This window comes from Chironomus tepperi, unplaced genomic scaffold, assembly GCF_022539635.2.
Source record: "Chironomus tepperi strain 1889 unplaced genomic scaffold, CSIRO-AGI_Ctep_v1 contig_359, whole genome shotgun sequence".
Taxonomy (NCBI): domain Eukaryota; kingdom Metazoa; phylum Arthropoda; class Insecta; order Diptera; family Chironomidae; genus Chironomus; species Chironomus tepperi.
Genome location: NW_027226481.1, coordinates 2,488,860 through 2,515,564, shown reverse-complemented (window position 1 = coordinate 2,515,564; position 26,705 = coordinate 2,488,860). Strand labels below are relative to the sequence as shown.

The following is a 26,705-nucleotide window of genomic DNA, read 5'->3' as shown; positions in this document are numbered from 1 at the left end:
AGACATAACTTGTGTATTAAGGAACAATAAAATTTGTGGAAAATTTGGTGAAAAAATAAATAAACTTTTAAAAAAGATTTAAAAAAAATTCAAATTTTGTGAATAAAAAAAGTTAACAATGAATCGATCAGGACTTCTTTTACTCACCTTAATCACTCTTACGAGTGGTGCAGTCAAGCTTCAAGAACGCTTCAATTGGCGTCAACTTGATTGGGTTTTCCCAAATCAACAGATTCGTGAACGTGCGATTGCCAGTGGTGACTTCATTCCAACAAATGGATTACCCGTTGGAATTGAAAGATGGCAAAATAAATTGTTTGTGTCTGTGCCGAGATGGAGAAATGGTGAATATAATTTCGAATTGTTCTAGTGGAAATTTAAATGATAATGTGAAAAAATTGAAAAATCTTAAAATTAAAATTTAAAAATTCTACCTACAAAAAATCTTAATTTTGGAGATTTTGGTGAAATTAGGACAATTTTTCATGAATATTTCTATAAGAATAGTGATGGTTTTCAATGAAATTGATATGAATATTAAATTTCAAATCTTAAGAATTGAAAAGAAAAAAATGAAGAAATTCATATGAAAAGTTTTTGACAATTCTTGCAATAATAACTTCTCAAATTAAAATTATAGAAATTGAACAAATTTTTCTAAAAATTGAAGAACTAATTTTTGAATTTTTGAAAATTTAAAAATTAGATTTTAAAACTTCAAAATTTGAAAATTGAGAATTTAAATTTTAAAGAATTGAAAATTCCAATTTTAGAGAATTTAAAAATAAAATTTAAAGAACTTTAAATTAGTTTAAAGATCTTAAAAATTGAATTTTAAATATTCAAAAACTACAAGTTTTCAAACAAAGTCTTTTAAAACTTTAAAACAATTTTTCCTTAAACTTCAACTTAAACTCATTAAAAAAATCTAATGTGATTGATTCAATAAATCAACCGATAATCAATAACAAAATAATCACACACATCAACAGTCAATAAAATCCAATAAATTTCCTCAACCATGAACATGAAAATTACTATTTCCATTTGTGCAATTCCGTTGCAAATAAGCTGTTGAAAATGTGCATGAAAAATAATTTACCATTAATGCAGTTCAGGAAACAAACATCATAACAACAACAAATTATTTACCACGGCACTTAGTTATGTGTCTCATTTCTCTCTTACAACCTCACGAAAAAATAGCGCTGTCCCAATGGTCGTAATTGTGCATTACATGAACGTTAAAATGTGCACTTTTTTTGCAATTGCGTGTGTGAGAATAATGAAAGAGAAAGAAGTGAAATAATTGATAACAAAAGGCAGAATTTGTGTGTGACTTAAAAGTTAAATGCAAGGTTATTGCGACAAAAATGTAATGAGTAAAGTGGAATTTCTTGAGAATTATTGCAATGTCCAGAAGGTGGACTGGATTTAAGACTTCGTTAAGATTTTTAAAGATAGGATTTTGGAATTTATTGAAGTTTTAAAAAAATTGAATTCGAATTGTTTTAGGATTTTTTTGGATTTTTAGTTAAAATTTTAAGAAGAATTTTTATACTTATTGCCAAGTAAGGCAATCAATGGTGAGGCTGGAAGAGTCATAAAAGTCTCAGAATGTTATGAAATAGTTTAATTAAGTTTAATGAAATTTAAAAATTCAATTGAGATTTGAAGCAATTCTTCAAAGATTAAATTTGAAATTGAAGAATTCTAGGAGAAATTAAATGATTTTTTTCTTTTGAGACTTTTATGAGAAATTTTGCAATTTTTTTAATGAATTTCTATAAATTACTAACGAAATTCTTTTAAACCATAAAAAAATTTACAAGATTTTTTGAAAAATTCTCTTAACTTTCTCAAAAGTCTTTCAAATTTTCAAAAATTAATTCAATAATTTGCAATATTTCTCACAAAATTCTCTAAAAAAACATTGCATTCTTCCATCACATACCCTAACCTTACCTCAACAATCATTTCAAGAACTCAACAAGATAAAAAATAATTCAAAGGAATGCAAATTAAAAATGTAAAAAAATAATAAAAAAATATGTTTTTATAATTTTAATGGAATTTTCACACGAAGGCAAAATAATTTGTTTACGATCATATTTAAAAAAATTTATTAGGTTGTATGTAGGCTGAGATACTTAGATATGAACAAAGTTGCACTGCATTTATTTGCTTAAGCAATTAAGCAATAAAAGTTGTTTTCGGATCTAATCTGATGAAATTTTCGTATAGATTTTTTTATTGCACAAATTGTGCGAGATTCTTGTCGCATTGAGTAAATTATTATTTTTTTATGGACTTGATTTTTTTTTGCATATGTGGAATTAGAAATAAAAAATTTAAATAAAAAAAATTGCACAAGAATTAAATCTTGTGTAGGATAATTAAGTCGGTAGTCAACTAGGGTTTCCTCAAGTCTCGGTTTTTGAGACTGAGACCGGAATCGAGGCTACAAGAGAATTCTTCAATATCTCAATCTCAAGAACCTGAACTGTCAAAAAATTCTATCAAATCTAATGCACACCTCAGAATTCACAAGATTAAATTAAAAAATCCATCAAATTCAACATAATTCATTAAAAAATTGAATTTGCCACAAAGGAATCATTATCAAACTAAAGCAATCACGGAACAAATTTACTCAGTCATTCAACAATTAATAATAAAAAATAAATCAAATCAAAATTTTCACAGCTCTACCTTCTGTACCTTTTACACCTTCATATAATGTTTATATTGCTATCCCGAGCAGCACTTACTTACGTACTTAATTTGCTAGTCATACAGATCAACTGTGATCCATGGCCTCCCTCAAATTATTCATAAAGCTGGCTCTACAGATGGCTTTCGATTCTGTCAATTACCAATGTCAAGCAGCACAAATTCGCTGTCCAAATGGGTCGATGTTACCAATCACCGTGCTGTCAGGGTCAGAGCTTAAAGTCGACTTGCATTTTGCTTGGAATAATTGATTCAAGCTGAATTGATATGAATTTTAAGTCGACTTCAAGCTCTGATTAGAACAACTTTGTGTCTTACTATTAATATGGCAACAAATCAAGTCCCAATTTGCATACTGTGCTGCTCAGACATGTCAAAAATAAATTTAGTACTTATTAATTCTATCCAACCCTAAAACTCAACTCAACAGCTGATTGTAAAGTTATAAATAATGACCAGCAAAAATGTTTACTTTATTCCGACATTTATTGCAATCAGATTTACCTTCATACTTATAAATCGAGTCATTAATTTAATATTAAAGTGATTAAATCCATTTACAAGCAAAGTAATTTGATTACAAAAATAAGAGAATGAATTTTGGACCAAAAACGAAAGTGAATTATAGCTTCATATCACTGTAATGTGGTGTGAAATTTTGCAACCTGAGTATATCGGCACTTAAGTGATCCCAACTTAAATTTATAGGTTATGTAATTCCTTGTTGTGTCTGGCTCAGTTTCTGAGAAGTCTTTATGACTTTACTTCAGATTTGTCAGTGATATGAATCAACAATTCAGGTCATACAGTTCATGACCTATTCATAAAATATTCCAATTTATTCCTATAATGAAACATTCAATGCCCTACATACCTTAAACATTATTAAAAATCTTTCACTGATTTCGTGAGTTTCCGTACAAAAATCCATCCTTGAAACAACTTCTTTCATAAAAAATTGAGACAAATTAATTGCAACTTCACATGTTCGCAGACAATCGTTTACAGAATAAAATTCCTGCATGCAATTGACATGTCTGCTTGTGAGTTCAATAAAAAAAGGTGCAATAGCAATGGCCCTTCATGAAATAAAATGTTGATGTTGAGAAAAGAAAGAGGATCGAAAGTTAAAGTAAGGAAAACTAGTGAGTTAAGTTGTGCATGGAGCGCATATTTTTCATAGTGGTTTTTATTGGACTCGATCTTACACTTTTAGAGCAATTTTGAGGTCTTTCCTTTCAGGTGTTTCTAATTATCCAACAAACTAATCTTTAGATATTAATTTCCAAAATTTAACCTAAAAAATCCCAAATTTATTCAACAGATCATAATTTTACATCGATTCCTCCCACTAAACGACCAAATAGTTCAATCATTCTACTAGAAAATAAGCTAGCTAGTCGACAAACTGGAAAAATAATCAGAATAGTCTTTAAAGAAGTAATGAACCTATCAGTCAGACTAGTTGTAGGAATGCTTGTCAGTAAATTGATAAGTCCATACGTGGGTATGTTGGTCGTCAATGTAGTTACAGAATTTATTGCTTACCCAATCAGCGAGTACTTTTGCGAGATAGGAAGAGAGTTGTTCATACGATATGCTAGGTAGAAGCACTTATTGCTATCTTACTTTCATACCAATCAAGATAGTAAGCTTGTGACAATGTCAATTGTCTGGCTAAAGTCCAAAAAATAATTTAGGTCCAAAAGGTCAACGTTAATAGTCAACCGGTAAGCCAAAAAACAAATTCTACTAAGCATGTTAATACAAACATTAGAAAGTTGTAGGTCAATAAACTAATCAAAATTTCAAAAATGTCTAATTGACATAAACTGCATATAAACATTAGTTAGATTGAAAAGTCATGTAGTTATTTGAAATAATGTCATCAAAGTTCTCATAAGTATTATTGTATATTAGATCGGTATTTAAAATATGTTGTAAGTAAGGGTCAGGCACTATAGTGAAAATTGTGACTTTTTATGATTTTTTCAATCGAAAATCTCGATATTTTGCAATTTTTATGTGAAAAAATCATTAAAATCACGATAAATGTCTGGCTCTGGATTGTAAGTATCTAAACCAAGTTCATGTTGCCATCAATAACCAACCAGTAGGATGATCAATCAGTTTGGAATTCTCATTATCATTTAAGCTCATCAATATTAGACAAAACTTACCCAAAATTCCTCTACATTCTTCAAAAATCTGCTAAAATTGATCCTCATATCCAATTTAAAGGTACACCAAGTTTCAGAGAATTTCATCCAATGCCACTCGAAGATAATTAAGCGCCCACAACAATACGACCGTTTCACACGTAATCTCAGACAGAGAAATTTCATAATTGATCATTTAGCACCTTTTTTTTGATGTGCGATTATGGAATCAATTCAAGATGTTTACACAAACAGTTTATTATGAGATGATTGCTGTTTTGTTGTTATTTTTGCTGTTTCTCTTGCATTCTTAGTGCTATTATTGTTTTTATTGCATTTTCTGTTCTTGAAATTTTGTTTCTTAATTTTGTGTTGCTGTCTTATTGTTCATGGCGTTCTTAGTCAAATGTATGACATGCAGAAATTTATGAAACTCATTTCTGCTTGGCTTGAACTAATTTTTAAGGCAAACTGATGCAAAAGTTGAATAGAAAATTGAATGTTGAATTCTTTTCTAATTTTCGGAGCCTGCTTAGAGTTTTTGTATGATTCTAAGTTAAATTTAGCTTGATTATTCAATTTGATAGTCTTTTGGATCAACTGTCCTCAATTGTGATCCATAATCTAGCGTAGAAGATACCTAATCGCTTGATATTCGGTAGAACCATGTCTGAGATTCCCATGAGCAAGAACAAAGCTGCTAGAAATTCACCTCGTCACCATATTAAAGGCAAACTTCGAAGTTAAGCTTCAATAGTCGATATGAAGTTACAAAACCAGAGTCGACTTCGCGTTATGCTTCTATTTTAAGGAATCAGCCAATTTTCCAGTGAATACCCCCGAATCTTCGAAAACAGCTCCAAAAAAAAATCTTCTAGAAAATCCAATAGAATTTAATTCCACTGATTAATTCAGATAATTCGTAATTGAATCTTTAACGAATGATCAAACCATTTAACACCAGAGTTTATGCTTCATTGAGTTATATTATTCACGGTTTCATCAATGATTTCATGACATTGGTAATGAATTTTATGCGCAATTCAAGGTTGATATTTTAAACTGTATTCATCTTTAGACTCTTTTCATACACGAAATGTAAATTAACATCCTTAATTGATTTATTTTTTCAGACATATAACATACCTAACTACTGTAAATAGTTCATAAATCTTATACCATAAACCATTTTATTTGCATGATAAATTCAGATCATAAATTATCCAAGACTTAAAATGCAGCAAATTTTAATTGATTAACGTCACCTCGTTTTTGAATTTAAATTATTCGACGATTAGATTTATGCTGCTTAGCTTTTATTTTTGCGGTCTTAATGACTACTTGTTTTTTCATTACTGTTAATCCACGCAAAAAACTGTTGCAACAGACAATTTTATGGAAATTTATTTTTTCATTTATTTGACGTTTATTGATTAAATTGCAACATTGTATTAGGTTGACGATTTGCTTACATGTGATGTGTATTAAAAATAATAACATTTTTTAAGCCCACCTGCTCGATTGCTTCATAAGTTTTTTATTGACTTTAGTCGATTAAGAGGTAATAGAGAAATAGTTAAAGCTAGAGTAATGGTCTTAGAGCCCCTTCCCATCTTTTATAAATGTTAGACATTAAGTTTGAGAGCCTCATATTTGCGATACCGGAAATTTTCGGAACCTATAATTTTGGAAAGTCTACATTGGAATGCACACTTGTGAATTGCTAGCTTATATAGTACTAGTGTCGTACCTTTCAAATATAGCACCGAATCTGCATGGAATATGCATTTACTTTCGCTTCGAGTTGCCCACGCTCCTACCGAGCTCCAAAATCCTCAAAATTTGTACATTTCAGTTACATCGATTCTCAACAATCCCTTATAATCTAGCCTAGAATTGATTTCACAAGATTAAATTTATTCTAAGCAAGTTCTTGTCTCTAGACGCGGATCATCAAGCCAATCAACCCCGAGTGGACTAAAATACGTAATAACTAGTTGATGGCAAGTTAATGTCCAGTCGATGACCAGTTTTAGCTTATTTCAGTCCACTCTTGAACTATATAAGTTTGAAAAGTTTCCAAAAAGGTCATCATCATCAACTTCTAGACTTCAATCATTCAATTAACTATATTCTGAAAGCATTTTTCATCAATTTCCTGATACACCTAACAACCTAAAAAACAAAATAATATGAAATATGAGTTTTTAATTGCGAACAGCATATAGACAGCATGCAACATATAAAATTCAATTAATTAACAATATTGCATAACATTAAAAACAAAAAAATAAATCATTTTGATGCACTCATGTGCAGTTTGTAATTAAGAAAAAATAACTTTTTTCTAACTGAATGCTCCAACGCCTTGAACTAGATTCTTATTTAATTTTATGTTGCGGCTGACACTTTTATGATTTGAAAATGAATATTGATTTTTTAGTGATAATAAAGCCAGCTTTACTAATATACATTGTATTTGCATTTGTACTCTAATTTAGGAATTCCGGCTACTTTGAATTACATCGACATGAATCGCACACCAAGCGGATCTCCAGCGCTCATTCCTTATCCAAGTTTGGAGAACAACATTGCTGGCGACTGTGCAAATGGATTGTCGACTGTTTATCGTATTAAAGGTAAGAAATGAGATGCCTTAGATTCTCTTGATGATTGGTGAATTCCTGATGACTTCCTGTTTTGAAGCTCATTATGTTAAGTTGTGGGAAAATTCCTATGAGATTTCTGGGGATGCAAACTTCATCAGTTACATCATTAGTCAATAACTCATTCAAATTTCTCTTTCTATTTTCATCCACAGCCGATAAATGCGGACGTTTATGGGTACTCGACACCGGTACCGTTGGCATTGGAAATACAACCCAAAACGTCTGTCCATATGCCTTAAATGTCTTTGATTTAGCCACTGACAGACGTATTCGTCGCTATGAACTCAGACCAGAAGACACAAATCCAAATACATTCATTGCCAACATTGCCATTGATATTGGAAGAAACTGTGAAGATGCATTTGCTTATTTCTCAGATGAACTTGGTTATGGCTTGATTTCATATTCATGGGAGCAGAACCGATCATGGAGATTCGATCACAGCTTCTTCTTCCCAGATCCATTGAGAGGAGATTTCAATGTTGCTGGTTTGAACTTCCAATGGGGTGAAGAAGGTATCTTCGGTATGGCTTTATCACCACTTGCATCAGATGGCTTCCGTACACTTTACTTCAGTCCACTTGCATCACATCGTGAGTTTAGTGTATCAACAAGAATTCTTCGTGATGAAAATCGTGTTGAGGAAAGTTATCATGACTTTAGCTACTTTACTGAGGAACGTACTGGTGGTGGACATACAACATCACGTGTAATGAGTGATGATGGAGTTATGTTGTTCAATTTGATTGATCAAAATGCTGTTGGATGTTGGAATTCAGGAACAACTTATGCGCCAAGAAATCATGATGTTGTTGACCGCGATGATGAAGCTTTAGTCTTTCCAGCTGACGTTAAAATTGACGAGACAAATACAGTTTGGGTCATTTCAGATCGTATGCCTGTCTTCCTGATTACTGAACTTGACTATACTGACACCAACTTTAGAATATTCTCAGCTCCATTGGATAATCTTTTGCAAGGAACTGTCTGTGCTGCTCGTCGCCCTGCACATCGATTCTCACCTGTTTCACTTCTTAATAAGCATCAAATCTTCGATTATGTCTCTGATTCCTTGTCACCTGGCTATCAAGCACCAAAATTAATTGGATACAATGGACCAGCCACTCATGGATTCGAAACACCAAAGGCATTTGTCTATAATCAACATAATAATGTAGCATTCAAGACAGAATCACCACCAACAACAACTTATTATTCCAGCAGCTATACACCATTCACTGGCCACAACGTCTTTACTTCAAAAGCACCTACAAGTTATCATAAAAAGAGTGAATGGGGCAATCAGTTCTATTACTAAGGGATGAAGACTGTAAATTAATGACATTTGATGAATTTATGATTTTTGAAGGATTTGGCAATGACTTGATGAATGCATTGATATTTATAGGAAGTAGACATCTTAAATTAGGCTAAAAAGACTTTACATCCATCAAATCATTCTCAAATCCTTCAATAATTTCGCTTAAGCTAGTTTAGTAGAAGAAATCCTTAAAAAAATATTTTATCAGCATTCAAATGGAAAAAAAAGAACCAATAATTATTTATTTGAAATTTCACAACCTTACTCATCATCAATGTACTCATACATGAGCTCAGTTAATTACCAATTTCGATATTAATTTAGTATTAAACAAACTGAATCAGCTACTGAGCATATTTATTACTTCATCATTTTTAAATACTTTTACACACATTAAGCATGCTTAGTCCAGTATCTAAGACTATAGATACGCTAGAACTAGATGTAAACTGGACAACAGCTTGTCATTAGCCCTTAAATGCAAAGAATATGGTTCATGGTACTGTAATATCAGTGCGGTACCTGAAAACGATCTCTTTGTCTATCAGGTTAGCTAGTTCTAACGTATTTTGGTCCATTTGGATAATAATAAAGCTTTACCAGAGCTATTATCAAATCTAGAAATTTACTCGAATTTTCTATGGAGTCTAGTCGACTTAAGTCGACATTTTGATAAAAAATCCGAGTCGACTTCATGCTCTGGTTACTCAAAGCATGCTCTTTGTCTGTTTAAGGATATATTATCAGACTTCAATTCATTTATTAGATCTAATTTGTAACTTTGAAACTATAATCATCTAAAATATAAAATTTGAAATAGCCAAAACTGTTAAAAGTAATTAAAATGCTTTTAACAAGAAATTAGCAAGTTAATAGGGGCTTAATTCCTATAAACGACTATATATAACCGAGATTAAACACTTATTTGAAACTTTATAATTTTTGAATAAAAAAAAATGCTTTAAAATTGTAAAAATTCTATTTTAAAGTTCAGATTCAAATTTAAAATGCTTTAAAATTTCAACTGACTGACTGACTTTTTCTAAACAAATTCCCAGTATTTTCAAAATTTTGACATTCATATTTGGACCAATTTTCAATCGTAGAAATTAAAATTAATTAAATTATATTTTTATAACTTTAAATTCGGAATGTGCAGCTTAAAAACTGCAACAATAAAATTTTTGTAAGAAATAAAAATAAAATAAAGTTAAAAAATTTTCAATATATAAACCAAAAAGACAATTTATCATTTAAAGCCTCTGGCAATTTTCATACAAAAAAAATTACTCAACTATCAATCATAGTTTGCGAATTTCAGGTCTGGTCGTGTCGCTTCTACCTTCCAGCAAAATGGAAATATATGGTAAAATGTGAGTTAAGCCATCAAATAACATCGCATAATAAAAATATTATGCACCAGCAATTATGTATGTTTCCATCTCCTTTTATGAGTGTTGCGGAGTTAATTATAGTATTTTAAAACAATTTTAGAATGTTAGAGAAATAGACAAACAACCGGCAATTTTATGATAATTTTCTTTTTAAAAATTATTTCATAACATAAATGTGAATTTATGAATTTGTTTGTCGTGCTGCATTTTTTTCATAATCGCAAGGTGCATTGTCTTTGCATTCAATTGCACTCAAAAATTTTGTCATGTGTGTTTCTAGTGACAATAACTTGTCATATTTGTAAAGCTTAGCTTTTTGTGCTGATTTCTTTTTGGTGTTAAAGAAATTTTATTGTTGACGTTAATTGCTTAATTAGTAGAATTTGTTGAACATATATTGAGTTAAGAAGATGATGTAAGTTTGTGGGTATCTTGATGAATTGTTGATTTATGTTTTCTATTTATGACATTTTTAATGGTTGGAAATGTGGCTTAATTAATAATGAATTAGAGGCATTAGTAAGGTTAAATCTATAGTAAGTACAAAGCTTGTTATCAGTGAAATGTTAAAGATTCTTGAAACGGCATCCAGAATGAGTTGTCCAAGGATTGTCTCATTTGGAATTCCTAGTCGAATTAGAGTGCATTTTAACTGCACAAATCATTAAAATTGACAAATTATGGCTGTTTTTATTGCATTGATATACCTTAGGGAATTGAGCAGAATACAGAAAATCAATCGGCTTTAAAGATATAAATTCAAACAACGTATTGAATGTCAATTAATTAAAATCGTCAATATGATATAAAATCAACAATTCGGATGAAATAACTTTGGCTAATTCTATTAAATACTAATTACACGCTTTGAACAACATGAAAAATATTAATAAAATGCAGCTCATCTGTCAAAAATAAAGTAGTTTTAGAATATATCGATAAATCGATCGTTCGTAGAAAAGTGATGCAAGCATATCAATTTTAAATGGAGACGTCAGATGTGCTGACAGCAGTCGTAGAGCCTGAACAAACGAGATGATGAAGCTTCAGTTGCTGGAAATACCAACATAATTAAGATATCATTCACAACACAAGTTGACTTGAGACAACTTTTCCATACAAAATCCGAGTCAACTGCAAAATCTACAGATAAAACCTAAAATGGATCATCCAAAACTACTTAAAAACCAACATTCTTAATTTTTCATCTTTATTTACTCATCACTATAGTCTTTAGCATTACAATTTATGTTTTTTTGTTTGTTTATCATATTCTTGCAATTCAATTCAATTATATCATCAATATTACAATGTCCGGATTGTTCCTCCCATTCATCAAATAGCCATTACAGCTATGAATTATTTAATTTGAGGATTTCTAACTATTTCATCGTTCAAAAAAAAAAGAAAATTTGTACGGAATTTTTATCATTTTGAAAATTCTTTTCGTTTCTTACCTTAACTTAATCAACTTTCTTTGCCAAGCATTTCGTGTACATTTCTCGATAAAAATTCTTTTACAAACACACAAAAAAAATTTACAAGATTTTTTACGCAATCGGAAACTTTTTCTTTATTTACGTGATGAGAGATATAAATATTTTTTAATATTTTTTACTTCCAATGAAAACTTTTTTCGTATAATAAATTACAAATAGTACAAATTCATACCTTAAAATTAGTCATTATTTAAAAAACTTTTCATTTCTTAAGTAAAAAATTGTTTTTTTGTTGTTGATTTTTTTTTTGTTTTTTAGTGAAGGGAAATATGCATGATTTTATTGTAAAAAGTTATGACTACAAAAACTTGTTTGAAAATCGCAAAATGATTGATGAAATTTATTATGCAATGGAACTGGTATAAAAGTTAATGATCGGGAGATTTTTTAATTGTTTTAACTAAGAGATGAAATTATTTTGAACTTAGGAAAGGTTAAAGTTCAAAAATTTGAAGCTTAAGCTTCAAAAACTGAATTTAAAATTCAAAAATTGATCTAAAAATTCGAAATTTTGAACTTAAGGATTCAAAATTTGAATTTTAAGATCAAAATTTGAACTTGAAGATCAAAAACTGAACTTAGAATTCAAAAATTGACTTTAAAGTTCAAAAGTTGAATCTTAAAATTCAAAATTTGATCATTAAACTCAAAAATTGAACTCTAAAATTCAAAAATTTAACATTAAGGATCAAAAATTCAATTTAAAATTCAAAAAATGAACTTTTAAGTCTAAAAAAATTCAAAAATTAAACTTAAATTTTAAAAATTGAATTTTAAAATTTGAAAATTGAACCTAAAGTCCAAAATATTGATCTTAACCTCAAAAAATTGACAATTTCCATCTCATCCACTAAGATAATATCCTAATTTCATCACTACAACCAAAGCATTTAATTCCCTTCCTCACAATAAATAAATAATTAAAATATAATAACTTTTAATCGACAAAAAATCTGTCCTCAATCTAAATACAAATATGACAGGAAATAAAATAAATATCTACATAAAAAATTGCAGCAAAAAACATGATTTCATTCGGCTGTGATCTACAAAATGATTCGAGATTTCTTTTTTTTTTGACTTATTGTTATCGTTAGCTAATTTTTGTCTCACAATTATTATTCTATTGATTTTTGTTTCGGATAAATTTGGATCATAGATTGTTATAGAGTTGTTTGTGTATATGTGGCAACATCATTACATCCTATTAGTTTTTGCTATTGTATAAATGGAATTTTCATTTCTTGTATAATCTTTCAAAAAAAAAAAGGATTTTAAGTATAGCTCACATCATTGGTCCATTAAGGAAATATAAAATCGGGTATTGTTATTGTTATTTTTCAGAGTTGATTTTGGTTTTTCAAAGATTCAAATTGAGATTCTAAAGTTGAAATAAAGGTTTAAAAATTGAACTTAAGATTCAAAAATTGAACTTTAAAATTTAAAACTCAACTTCAATCTCAAAATCTAAATTTTAAGTTCAATAATTAAAGCTAAAAATTAAATTAAAAATTCAAAAGTTAACTTTGAAGTTCTAAATTTAAATTTTAAGCTTAAAACTTGAATTTAAGACTCAAAATTTGAATTTGTATTTCAAAAATTTGAATTTAAGTTTCAAAATCTAAATTTAAAGTCCAAAACAACACAATTTAAATTCAAAATTTGAACCTTTATTCTTAAAATTATGAAAATCAACTCTGATAAGTTCGTAAAATTCAAACATAATTGTTGATCGTGTAATGTAATAATTTTCCTTAACTTTAAGCAATGAAAAATTTAACGCATTTAGATCAGCAATAGAAATTTTTTGAAATTTTAAAAAACAAATTTTCAAAAATTTCTAAAGCTTTTCAATTTTATATTTATGAATTATTTTTGATTTATTTGAAAAAATTTGTATGAAAGGATTTTTTTGTTACGTTAACTAACATCTATACATAGAGCATTTTCATGTTTTTTCAATAATTTATTTTAGTTTTGGAACAAATACTTAAATTTTTTTTCATCGATTTTAAAATGCAAAATCTTTCAAATATTTCTAATTCATATTTTAAAGATTTTGAACTTCTCTGACATTTTTAAGCTAAATACATTAGTTTTTTAAAAATTGATTACAATGGCATCTGTCAGTATCCATTGTCGAAAATTTCAATTCGAGATTCTTTCAAAAAATTTCTAATAAATTTATTTTCTTCAGATTTATTTTTATAAAAATTGCACGCTATTAAATTTTTTTCTTCACGAATTTTATCCTATTTTTATTGATAAATGTTTGGTTTTTTTTTGGTAAGAAACAGTGATAGGTATGTGTATGTATATGTTATTTCTATGATGCTTGCAGAAAAAATTGGTTTTGATAACGATTTGGTTTCAAATTGTTGAATTGTTTGCATTCAAATTGCTTCAGTTTGAGCTTAAAATTGACCTTTTGGTTCAAAAATTGATCTTCAAGATCAATTGTTGACTTTTATGTTCAAAAGTTGGAATTTAAGCTTAAAAATCGAACTCAACGTTCAAAAAGTAGAGCTTAAGGTTCAAAAACTGAACTTAAGATTCAAAAATTGAACTTTAAGATTCAAAAATTGAACTTTAAGATTCTAAAATTGAACTTTGGGTTCAAATGTATCTAAAGAAGAGAAAAGACTACTCAAGTATCACTCTTATTGCTAAGCACAATCCTTAATTCATTCAGATCTTAAATATTCTCCCTTACTTCAACTTTTCATTCATTTCTCAACCTAACCTAGCGGCTTTGGCAAATCTATCTATTTGAGATTCTCAAAAATTCATCAATTGAAACTTCCTCGCTCTCAAAATTTACTCTAACGACTTTTTGTTATTCGAATTTATTTCTTTTTTTCAAAAACCCTACAACTTTGAAATGTTTTGAGATTTTTAAATTTTCAACAACCGTTGCACTACATCCTGTATGTATCATTCAAAAAGAGATTTTTACGTGAGTGAGAAAGAAGCTGTTTACTCTAAACGTGCTTTGTATGTTGTTTTCCAGACCTCAGCAAGAGTCACAGCCGAATGGAAACGATGGAAAATACATAATGGCAATGTTACACGTTGAATCAATGCCCATGTTATGAAGCCATAGAAATCTCGCTGAACCTGTAAAAGGAAATGGGCAAATTTGTAAAATAATGAAAGCATTTATGGAATTGCGCAGACTTACCGGATTAGCCATGACTTTCTGAGCCTCAAAAGTGTAAATAGCAAACATCGAAATATTACAAATCAATAAGAAAGTCACAATTTGTCGACCAGGCTTGGTTCTATCATGTTCTGGTAAATGTACGCGACGTCTTGAAACATCAGCAATGAAGAGAAGCTGCAAAACGACTTGGAAAATGGCAACAGCTGATGTAATTGTGACAAGTAGATTTTGATCATCCTTATGAGCGTTTAATGCACCGGCAATGACACTGAATACATTGTAGATGAAAAGACCAAAGGCAGATATTCTCAAGAGAATGTCATTCAAGTTGCTCTGCTCCTCGCAGCGGAATTTCAAGCTTTGGACTCTGAAATATGAATGAAAATTGAATTAGGTTCAAAAATTGATCTTCAAGTTCAAAAATTGAACTCACCTAATAAATCCAATAAGAATAGCTAAAATTGCGAATCCCATGAGACCCGCATGACTAGCATCGGCTAAGTAATAAGCCAATATCTGGAACTCATTATGACGAACCAGAACAAAGAACAAGATGAAGCAGATGAGTGATCCAACAAGCAACAAAAGTCCAAAGAAGAGTCCCTTCGATGCTCCCACACAGTCAACACGACCCGAGCTAGCTTGTGCCAATGCAACAGCACGACGTGACAACATAACTTCCAATCGATGTTCCAAATCTTCATCATTTGTGTATTTTGGATAACGTCCAATATGCTTCCACATGACATAAATGACAGCAGCTCCAATCAATGAGTATTCAATTATGAATGGATATAAGTATGGCGTTGAGTCCTGAACAATTGTACCCATAATATTGACACGTTCGCAGCTCGTTACATTCATATGGAATGGTGGAATTGTTGAGAGTTGACTGTAAGCTTCAGCATGTGGCAAAAGGTTTTCGATTGGTGGGAAATTGTAGTCAATATTTGATGTTGGATCGGGTCTCAAGTCAGAGAAGCTCTTGATGTTTTCAGAGACTGACGAAACGACACTGTCCAAAATTCCACTGCTTTGTGGTGATGTGACTGTTTCATCATAGAATGCAGCAGGTGTTGTTGCAGCTGTTGTAGTTGTTGTATCAAGAACTGCTTCCTTAACTGCATTATATCCAGAATTAATTGAATTCAAGCTGTCCTGCAAGTAATCACGAATAGTTGTTGTAATTCTTTCAGTTGTTGTCGTGGTCGGTGCCATAGTTGTTGTCGTTGTTGTAGATGTAGTCGTGCTGGATGTTGTTGTTGTACTAGCCAATGTTGATGCAACTGTTGCAATTTTGGCTGTTGTACTTTGAATTAAACGATCCAGTAAGTGACCATGAGATTCTTCAGCATGGATTGATGGTGAGCTGAGTGATCGGCTTGGTTTGTTGACCCATTCGGCATCCAAAGGAGCTACAAAGGATTTTTCATTAACACACATTCTAAATTTTATTCAAAAACACTCACCAGGTCCAAGCTCAACACCCAATGTCTGTCCAGCATGCAACAATGTATGTTGACGTAAATCTTCAGCAAATTGATTCTTTTCCGGCTCATGGACGCGTTCCAAGTAGTAGTTTGTGAGTTCCTTCAATGATTCCAAAACCAATGTACGAATCCAGACACAAATATTTGTGGCTACGACGTGCATTAATCCAAATCTAGCTAAGACTTTGAAGCGATGGATATTAAGCTGAATAATGGAATTAAAATTAAGGTTAGTAGAGATACTTGATATTTGAGTATGGTAAATCTTACTCTTGAATTCATAAATATGAAGTACATCTGCATGAAGGTGAAAATCATCTGCAGCAATGGATTGACTCCTCTCAAAATTTCATGGCATGGTGAGCCAATTGGAGTCTCAAAGAATGATCCAAATTCCAATCCAATGTAGATCATCGCACCCAAGCCAAAAGCTACAAAAATATCCAAAAATTTAAATCTATTTTTACAAAAAATTCCTTCAAAAATTACCAATGGCACCAACACGCAAGAAGAAGCTTCCATGAGCATCTTGTGTAGTTTTGCGTTTTCGTTGTTTTGGTGATAAAGCTGCTTCAGCCTCTGGTTGCGACTCCTTGGAAACGAATTAAAAATAATAATAATAACTTTTTTTGTCAATTAAAAAAATTGTCGTCGTTGTTACTGAAAGTTTATTAAGTTCCTTTCGAAAGAGCATCCCACAATGTGAGCAAAACATAATGAAAAGTAAAGTAAAACAAGGCTAGCAAAAAATAAAGTTTCGTGCATGACTTCTTGTGAAAATAAAGAAAATAAAAGTAAAAATGTCTACAAAAGTCTTAAAAGTATTGTTAGTGTGTGATGTATAAGAAATGGCAACAGCATTGGTTCCATTTAATGCAATTTTCGAATTACTTCCTGCAATTCATAGTTCAAAGCACTATAATAAGTCTTACCCAACAATAGAGAATTCAATTATAAATTAATAATGTTAGCAATGATTAATCTACAATGGATGTTAATTAACAATCGAAGATTTATGGATCGAGCATGTTAAGTATATCAAGCGATTATGGTTACTAAAATATCCAAAAGGACCAAAATTACAGCTGAGGTTAATGATTCTCTTAATGTTTAGCAGGCAAATGGATAGGATGTTATGAATCTACATCACAAGCAGCACCAGCCTCTAAATTATGATTAGTAAGTTTAACTAGATTTGTTTTTTGACCTGATGATGTGAAGGAATGGAACAATGGATCAGAGTTGAGATCAGTGTTGAGTTGATTTTGTTGACTTCCCCGCGGAACATGTGATTAATACAAGATTAAAGGCTATCACAGTTTTCATTTTATTCAAAAATACACTTACTAGTTACTATGCATAGTCCAGACATTGTGTCAAGCTTGTTTGGTACAAGAATGGTCCTAAACCAAAGCACTTAACCTGTAGTCTAGCTTAAATATTCAATATCCAAATTTAATTCAAGTTATTTATAGGAAATACCCGAAAATACTCATGGAAAGAAGCTGTCGATAGAGATAATGTCACACTTGGAAATGGTAATTGGCAAGCGGTAGTCAGTGATAGAGCCTGCTTCAGGAACCGACTAAAGGAGGCCATGGATAACGCTTGATCTATACAGCCAGCGAAGTAAGTAAGTAACCCGAAAATTCTTAACAAATCTCAACAAAACCTTCCAATCCATCCTTTCATTTTTCACATCAATTAAGTAAAAAAAACTTCTTCAACTTTTCCTTCCGTTTCAAATTTAAACTCTCACCTGAAATGAACACCGTTCTCGCACCACATCGCGTTTCTTTTTCGGATACACCTCCTTTACATATTTTTACATACATTTAAGTTAAATTTTGTTTTTTGATAAGTTTTTTTAATTTTGGAATTTTTAATTTTTGATTCGCATCATGGATGTGTGATTTTTGTGGTATTTTGTTAATTAAATTAAATTATATGCAAAAGAAAAAAAAATGGAAAAAAATAAGGCAAATAAGTAAGGCTACAAAAATAATTGGTAAATTTGTTGGAATTTAGAATGGAAATTCTCGATTTGTTACTATTCCTGAATAGCATAAGTCTGGTAATCGATCTAAAATTCGGCTTGAAGGTCGGTATGATTCTGACTTGATGCTAGATTCAACTTAAATTCGGGATGGTGATACAAATTTGGTCGGTCAGACTTTGTTTAAATTCACCATTGGGTCAGCGTGATACTGACTTGGTGTCAGATGCGATTTGATTTGGCTTTGTGCTGGATTTGAACCAATTCCTGCAGCAAGTCAAAATCAAGCTGACACCATGCCCAATTTAAGCCGAGTCTGACATCAACCCTAAAGAGGCAAAGAGACCATTTTAGAGACCATAGTGAAATTCATGTTCTATGAAAGCATGTTCATTGCCTTCAGGAAGCTCATTCAGGAAGCTCAGTACCACGCCTGCACTATGCCCATTCAAACCATATCCAAGACCAAGCCAGAAGCACGATGGATTAGTGCTGGATTTTGAATCAACTAATCAACTTGTGCTATTCAGGATTGAGTGTTTAAAAAACACAATATTTCCTCTTCATCTCCAAAAATAAAATTCAGAAAATAAACATCAAAAATTGAGTGGCTGCAAACGTTTAAAGGGAACAAAAAAATTGGTACAGAAATAAAAATCGATGATCAAGATTAAAATTTATACAACGTGATGTTCATATTCTCAACAATAAAAAAAATATAATTGAAGCTAAAATAAAAATTGAAAAAGAAAATTAAGCCACATATAACAGGAAATAATATTCATCAGTAAAAATGCCGGAGCATATAAAAAGCTAAACCATGAAAAGCTCTTTTTTCATCATCAACAGCAAAATTGTGAATATGAAAGATTCAAGCACATTAAAATAGACGATGAATATTGCATAAAATACCTGATAAGGTGATGGCTTTCCACTCTTTTCCTTTTCCTTTCCACTTGATTTTCCACTTTCGGATGGCTTTGCGGCAGCGCCATCAGTTGCTTTCTCATCCGGCTTATCCTTTGAATCGGACTTCTTTGGTTTTTTCTCTTTTTTTGGTTTCTTTTCCTTTGGTGCTTTTGGTTGCTTTGCGCCACCTCCACTACAGCATGTGCTCTCTAAAATGACAAATCAAGTGGATTATATGATGAATCAAGTCTAACTATTCATAGTAAATTGAATGTAATAACTGAGTCCTTGTCATAAAAATATGTGAATAGACTATTCTGGTTGATTATGGTAGTCTATTATGCTGATCAATAATCCTTTCAACAAACTCGTCAATTTATTATGACTGAATAAATTTCAATGACAGTACTTGAGAGTAGATGTATGTAAAAGGGACAATGATGGTGGAATATTCACTTATGAGGTCAATTCTGTTGCTATATTGTGCATGTTTTTAGGATTGCACAAATATTTTTTGTTGTCATATTGATGACAAGATTATGAATTCAATTAATAGATTCATGGATAAATGGAGTGAACTTGAAATGTATTTTGAGCATCGCTCAGCTTGAAAAGTGATTGAATTTTGGAATTGTCTGCTTTAAGTCAGTTTTAAGGTTCGAATCGCACTATAAACTGTAGCTCTAAGTGCTCAAAGTCTATACAACTCAAGTTTGTCTGATTCTGTTCGACATCGAACTCGAATTTGTGTAATTCTAGTCAATTTCGAGCTCAGGTAGGTCTAAAAGGTGTGCCACAATAGATTATTAATCACAGTGTCTCCAGTCATATGCCTGAACCTCCAAACATTATATAACAGTTTCAAGCCATCATAGAACAAGCTATGAGCCTATAACTTTTAAATCAGCTCAAAAATTTCCCATCAATTTTCCAGTTCAATCTTCTGAGTGCAAAAAAATGCGTCAATCTGTAAGAAGTGCCACTCAAAAATTCATATCCTTAAGAAACTAGAGCAGAAATAATTTAAAATGAAGGATCTTTGAAATTTCCATAGGAAATCTTCTTAATCAAATTAAAACTTTACCAACCAGATGCAATTATTCATGCCTGAGGTGATGCAACATCACTAAATGAAAAATTTCGAAAGCGCCTCAACACTTTCAAGTATCATTAAACTCCTTAAATTTTAAAACTGCATAAAATTTACGTCAAGAGGAAGTTCCTTATCCAGACAGTCGCAAATTTGCAAAGTTTATGCGAAAATATTTTAAATAGACAAGCTAATTACATTTTCATTTCATAAAAATAGTGAAATAATAAACTTTTTCATGACAAGAATGCAGCAGTATCATAATTATAATAATGAATAAGTCTGTGCTTTCCATTTACAATTGGATGGTGTTGTGGGAAAATTGTCAGAATTTAAAATGTTTCGTTGCATTAAACAGTTGGGAAATTAGGAAATTGTTATTGAATAGTTGACGAGTATCTGGATGAATTTGGGGTTGGTTCCAAATTTGCTGATGAATTTGGATTATTTTAGATAATAATTTAGGAATCAGCTGACTATGTCATGTTTTACACTGATTAATTTGCTAATTTCTTCTACTTAGACTTGACAGGGCTTTGAGAGTCCAAATGGCGCCCAAAAAGGCACTGAAGTATAGTGTCCAATGGATGCGCCTCGACATTGTAGTCCTGTCAACTCTTCTTTAACCTTAGTTCCTTTTTTTTCTTTCAATATTCAAATCCGAGTCGACTTCGAGCTTTGATTTGAATAATCCAAAATCTTGACAAAATCATTTCAAAATTCCTAGAAAATCCAGCCACAATTCTCCCAGAATTCCCCACAAGGACGACCAATAATAAAAAATAAATAAAAGCCATAAATTACCTTGCAACAAGAAGCAGAATACATAAAGAAGGAAAAGGATGCTCGCTCCATACAAATATGTAAAGAATCCTTCATAATACATAATGGGAAGTTGATGTGTCGTAACATCGCTGATGACGTATGATATACAAATGACAATGAGTAGTAATGCATATACTAAACTCGATACGATGAAGAGTGATGTTCTGTTGTGAATGAAAAAGAAAATAAGAAAAGAAAAGAAAAAATGTTAAAAAGGGAAAACTTTACAGCATTAAAAAGAAGTGAAAATCAAGTGTAATTTTGTGAAATGTGCATGTTTTGCAATGGAATTACGGTTAGTTCTTATGTGTTAGTGTAAAGTGCAAAAGAAAATTATTTAAAAATCAAGTGACAAATACACAAGCTAGTGTGAAATTGTGGTTAATGAATTTTTTATGATAATGACGATTTTATTCACATATGTTGCGCAAAATCTACTTTTAACAGCAACTATAGTGTCGAGTTGAATGTCAAAAAGCTGACAAAATGTGAATTTAAGTTTTTTATTTGTTATTTTTTAACAATTTTTATTATTTTTTCGTACTTCGAATTCTAAATTTGAATTTAATTGGTTCATAATTTCAAATTTTGTTTTCAAAAACTTCAAATTTATTTTGTTAAAATTCATAGCCAAACTTTTCAAAATTTAAAGATTTTAAACTTTAAAAATCGAAATTCAAATTTCAGAAATCAAAAGTTCAAGTTTAGAAAATTTAATTTGAATAAAATTTAAATTTTGATTTAATTCTTTAAAAACTTAATCTTAATTGTAAAAATTCACAAAATTTAAATTTTTAACAATTTAAAAATTTTTTAAATTTGAAAATTCAAAATTCACAAATAACCGCACACACAATAATCAACAACCTTTCAAGAGGCTTCGGCATAACATTTTTAATATCCATTTCTTTCAATGCAGCAATCTTTTCAGCTTCGGAACTCTGATGGGAACGTGACGATGCCGGTAATGTGGCCATGTTATCACCGCCTTCAACATCTACGGTCGCCACTTTCATTTCTTTATCACCGCCCATCGGCTCGTTAAAGTTCCAGCTAAAATTTTCAAACCGTTGCTTGGGTATTGTAACGAATTTTCAGATCCACCACAACAACACAAATATCCTTTTTAAATTATTATTTTGAGCGTATTTAAGGAAGTTTTTTGAGTATTTTGTAGTTTTTATCACAATTGTTGTATTTCTAAAGTTTAAATTGAGAAGATTAAGGATTTAAGTTTTTGTAAAATTTTCGAGTAATTGAGTTTGTTTTTAATCGAAATATTTATGAATGAACGGATACAACAACTTCCTTGTTCTTTAAACTTTTTTCAAAAATTCCAGAATTTCTTGTTTATTTTTTGAAATATTTTTCAATGCACATCTGATTAAAGTCCATCAATTTAAACAAACTATTCCCTATAATTTATGCAAGAAACTTTTGCGTGTGTCATGCTGATAAACTTTGTATAATTCATGCCTTCCATCATTTTGTCTGATATATTCTGCATATATTGTTGCATTAAACCTTGTTATTAAATTGATGTAATTACATTTTTATGTGATAGTTATTGTACTTTTATATGCAATTACTATTCTGCCTTACTGGCTCATTTGTGTGTCCCTTGGGGGAATTTGTTGTAGATTTAGGTTGAATGGTTTTGGATGGGGATTCAGTTTGGTGATGTTTTTGAGGATTTGTGTGAGAATTTTAGTTTGAAGTTGTATGAATGGGAAATCGGTCAAGATTCATGAATTTGGATTCAAAATGGTCAGAAAATTCAAAATTCAACATTTAAAAACGTTTCTTAAGACCTTGTCGAGCTGTTATATCATTTTAAGCCTCTGTATTAGCTAAAAAGTGACAATTTTAAACCAATAATCCAGAACTTATAGTCAATTCGAATTGTAAATTGTTTAGAATCAATTTTCCCATTCTAAATATACCAAACCTTCTTCCACCATCTCTAAAATCCAACAAAAAATTCACAATCCCATTCATAATTGAAATCAAATGTTTCTGAACATTAATATTTTAGCATAAAGTGCAAAAAATGAAGTCATCTCAAATTAATCTTTAAATTTCATCACATCAAACAGAATTCTATCCTCAACGAATGCAAAATGGCACTAAAAAAATAAAAATTTCACGATAAGCATAAAGTTTAATCAAGTTTCATGTATTATTCAGCATGAATTTGTTTCTTTTGTTTGAATTTTTTAGATGCTTTTATGCAAAAAAACTGAGAGAGAAGGTAGAATAGATTTGGATGTACAAATGGGGTTCTTGTGATAATTTTGGGTAGGAATTCTGTTTCTTTTGAGTATTAACTACTACAGAAATAGTCTAATAGTATTTAAGAGCATGCCCATGAATATTCCTAGCTAGTAAACTTGACCATACTCAATTTTATGACCATATTCTTGAGTAGAACTCAAATTCTGCATAAAAATATTCGTATTTAGTCGATTCTATTCCATGTAAAATTATGATCGGCTTTGAGCTCTGCTTTAAGCAAGAATTAATCATGTTCGAAGCATGTTAGGAGGAGATCTGTATTTGAAAAAAGTTTTGATTCATTTTGACTAAATGTAAATACTATAGAGCTTTTATATGGACAGATATGCGCTCAAACACCTTCTGGCACACCTTAAATTGCCCTCAATTCTAAATTACAGTCAGAGATTAATTTAGAAATCCATATTTTTCATCCTTTGTAATGTCACACTTCATAAAGGTCCAAAATCACAAAAATTTCCAAAAATAATCACAATATCCCCACTTAAAAACTACACACGAAATATCCATAAAGGTGAAACATAAAAATCAACAAGAAAAGCCATAAATTTCAATTTAGACTCCTTGATAGCGACAGTAACAGTAGCAGCAGCATCCGTACACAAAAAGTATGTAAATATTCGAGTGTGAGAGTTGAACTCATTTTTAACATCCATTGTTTCTCATCACAAGCTCCTTATTCTCTTACTCTCTACGCTCTAAGGACGGATGAGAATTGAAAAAATATTATTTTTGGATGTTGCGCAAGCGAAGATATTTTTTTTGCCTTTTTTGGTGCTTGCTTTCTCCACCACAGCCGCTTCTCATAATTTTTTTTTCTAATAACTTCTGGGGTGGGGCACAAGAAGCAATTTTTTATCAACTTTTTTTCTTCTTATTAACTTCCAAGCATGTAATATATTCTTATAGCTACTGAAGTTTGGGTTGGCAATGTGGGAAAAAGGCCTTGGCATGAACGATGACCTCATGACCTTCAAGTTAATTTTCTTTTTTTGATTTGATTGAGAATGTTGAAGTCATGAAAAATTGTTTTATGCTTTTGACAATTTAATGGAATTTTTTGTGGGGAGCTCATGTGGGAATTGAGTGTATTTTCGTGGTGGAAAATTGTTTTTTTTCTTTTACTTTGGTCCTTTGCAGTTGTAACTGCTGAGTTGTAAAATACTCGACATGATGAAAATGAATATTGTTTACTTGTGGATAACATGTGACATGTTGTTACTATAATTGAAGTTTTGAAATATTTTCAATTTTGTTTAAATTTTACACTAGGGAATATTATTCAGGTGTGGATATAAGAAGGATTATTGAGTTTATTTTAAGGGACTAAAGCGGAAGAGATATACAATCTGTAACGTTTGTCATCTGTTTTTAAGGTTTTTTGTATCTGTCATAGCCATAAGGCACACTTTAGTAGCTAATTTTAAGGGTGACTTTAGTGTTTTGAGGAGATTCGAAGTTTTGTTTGGAAAAGTCAATTTGAGTCGACTCAGCTCCTTAAAATAATCGAATTCTATGAATCAAGAGGAGTTGACATCGAGTTTTATGAACAATATGAAGTTAGTCATTTTTGAATAGTCTTAAATGCTTCTAACAGAGTTCTAAGGCATCACATTAATTTGCTTTATAACTTTTACAATTGTGAGGGCAATGGGTGTGTCGACAACAATACCTTAGTCATCAACTGGGCCTTAACTAGTTATAATGCATTTTAGCAGAGTTCCAAGTCGATTCGGATTTTGCATGAAGTTGAGTCAACTTGAGTCGACTTTTTCATACAAAAATTCGAGTCCATTTCTGCATTTGTGTCCATTTGGCAAGAATTCAAAAAAGTCTCGTACTACAATAATGAAATCATTAACCATTTGGTTCTCAGCAAGCTCATTCTTAAGTTAAATCCAAAAAAACTAGCTAAGAACTTACTTAAAACCGACATTTTATCGATCTGATTTGCAAAAACTAGTCTAATTTGCAAAAATGTCCAAAAATTCTTAAATTTCAAATAAAATTCATCTTTCAAACTCACTAAAGCTTAAAATTAGGTCATTTTTGCATTATGTAATAGATAAACAGAGTTAAAGTGATTTATTGAAGTCTTTGTCTTCCTAGTTTCGCCAAATGTTAGAAGTCCTCAGTGAGTAACTCTTAACTTTGACCGATCCAAATCTCGAAACTCTCTAAAAACACACCAAATAGAATTAAAATGATTAAATTCTCAATATTTTGTCCTCCAAATGAAAATGACTAACTTTCAGCTCCATCTTTAACAGCTCCCCCTTCAAAAAAAATCCATTCTTAATTGGAATATTTTTGGGAATTTTTTCATGATAAAGAATTTTAATTTTCACATAGCATGAAGAGCACAGAGAATTTTTTTTATATTTTCATATCCAAAAAGATGTGTTTCATAACAAGTAGGGAGTTTCATCACACAAATAATTGCAGTCATGAAGGATGAAAATGAGGATGAAGAAGTTTGTTTGTTTAAATTTTCAACTAGAGAAAAAATCCACTTTGTAGTAGAAATTTTTCCTCCTTTGTGCAGCTACACATGAAAAAGTTGTTAGTGCTTAACTCATGCGATGCATGAACATCCCCAATTTAAGAGGGGACACAAAGTTTGTTGTATGTTTTCATTCATTTCAAACTCAATTTAACTCAATTTTAAACACAACAAAAAATTTTAATCCTTTACGCACAAATATGAGCAAAATTCTTTAACGACTTTAAATCATTCACAGTGGACGGATGCTTTTTGTGAGCAATTTTGGTTTCATTTATTGCTATTGGAAATTCTTTTTTATTCACTTTTCACATTTTGGGATGATTTTTTGTGCGTTTTTTGACACTTTAATGTCTAAACTTTAAAGTTTTGTTCACTTTTTCTGAGATTTTCAGTGAAAATTGTTCGAAATTTTCCTAAAATTCCAGTAATTAGAAGAAACTTCACAAGATTATCCTGAAAATTCCTCAAATTTTCCTTAAAATTCCTTTCTCTAAAAAATTGAGGAAAATTTTTTCTCTCTCAGGAAAAAAAATTCACGAATTTCAATTCACCGCCAGCAAATCAGAACCAACACAAATCGTCGAAGTTTCCTCACGAACTGAGGAAATCAGCTCAAAAACTCTTCCCTATTCTGATAATACTCACAGAGGGAAAAT

The 26,705-nt window shown here is 30.7% G+C and overlaps 2 protein-coding genes across 13 annotated transcripts in view; one reads left to right on the top strand and one right to left on the bottom strand.

Annotated features, from left to right (window-relative positions):
- y (L-dopachrome tautomerase yellow) lies at positions 1–9,820 on the top strand. Its single transcript, XM_070646194.1, has 3 exons — positions 1–344; positions 7,394–7,531; positions 7,714–9,820. The coding sequence occupies exons 1-3, from the start codon at positions 119–121 to the stop codon at positions 8,877–8,879; spliced, it is 1,530 nt and encodes a 509-aa protein (XP_070502295.1). The 5' UTR covers positions 1–118; the 3' UTR covers positions 8,880–9,820.
- A 3,056-nt stretch (positions 9,821–12,876) lies between these two features.
- OtopLa (Otopetrin-like a) overlaps positions 12,877–26,705 on the bottom strand; it is a 47,734-nt gene continuing 33,905 nt past the window's right edge. For 8 of the 12 annotated variants that reach the window (XM_070646377.1, XM_070646376.1, XM_070646383.1 and 5 more), the window contains 9 exons: positions 21,228–21,412; positions 19,337–19,542; positions 18,188–18,241; positions 16,918–17,020; positions 16,699–16,859; positions 16,408–16,633; positions 15,372–16,353; positions 14,957–15,305; positions 12,877–14,892 (listed from right to left, as the gene is read on the bottom strand). In XM_070646377.1, the coding sequence (XP_070502478.1) occupies positions 14,752–14,892; positions 14,957–15,305; positions 15,372–16,353; positions 16,408–16,633; positions 16,699–16,859; positions 16,918–17,020; positions 18,188–18,241; positions 19,337–19,542; positions 21,228–21,412 (2,407 nt within the window). In that variant the 3' untranslated portion in view covers positions 12,877–14,751. Of the gene's footprint in view, positions 14,893–14,956; positions 15,306–15,371; positions 16,354–16,407; positions 16,634–16,698; positions 16,860–16,917; positions 17,021–18,187; positions 18,242–19,336; positions 19,543–21,227; positions 21,413–22,115; positions 22,449–26,242; positions 26,637–26,705 lie in introns of those variants that run through there. The other 4 variants (XM_070646382.1, XM_070646387.1, XM_070646386.1 and 1 more) reach the window with 3 other exon arrangements.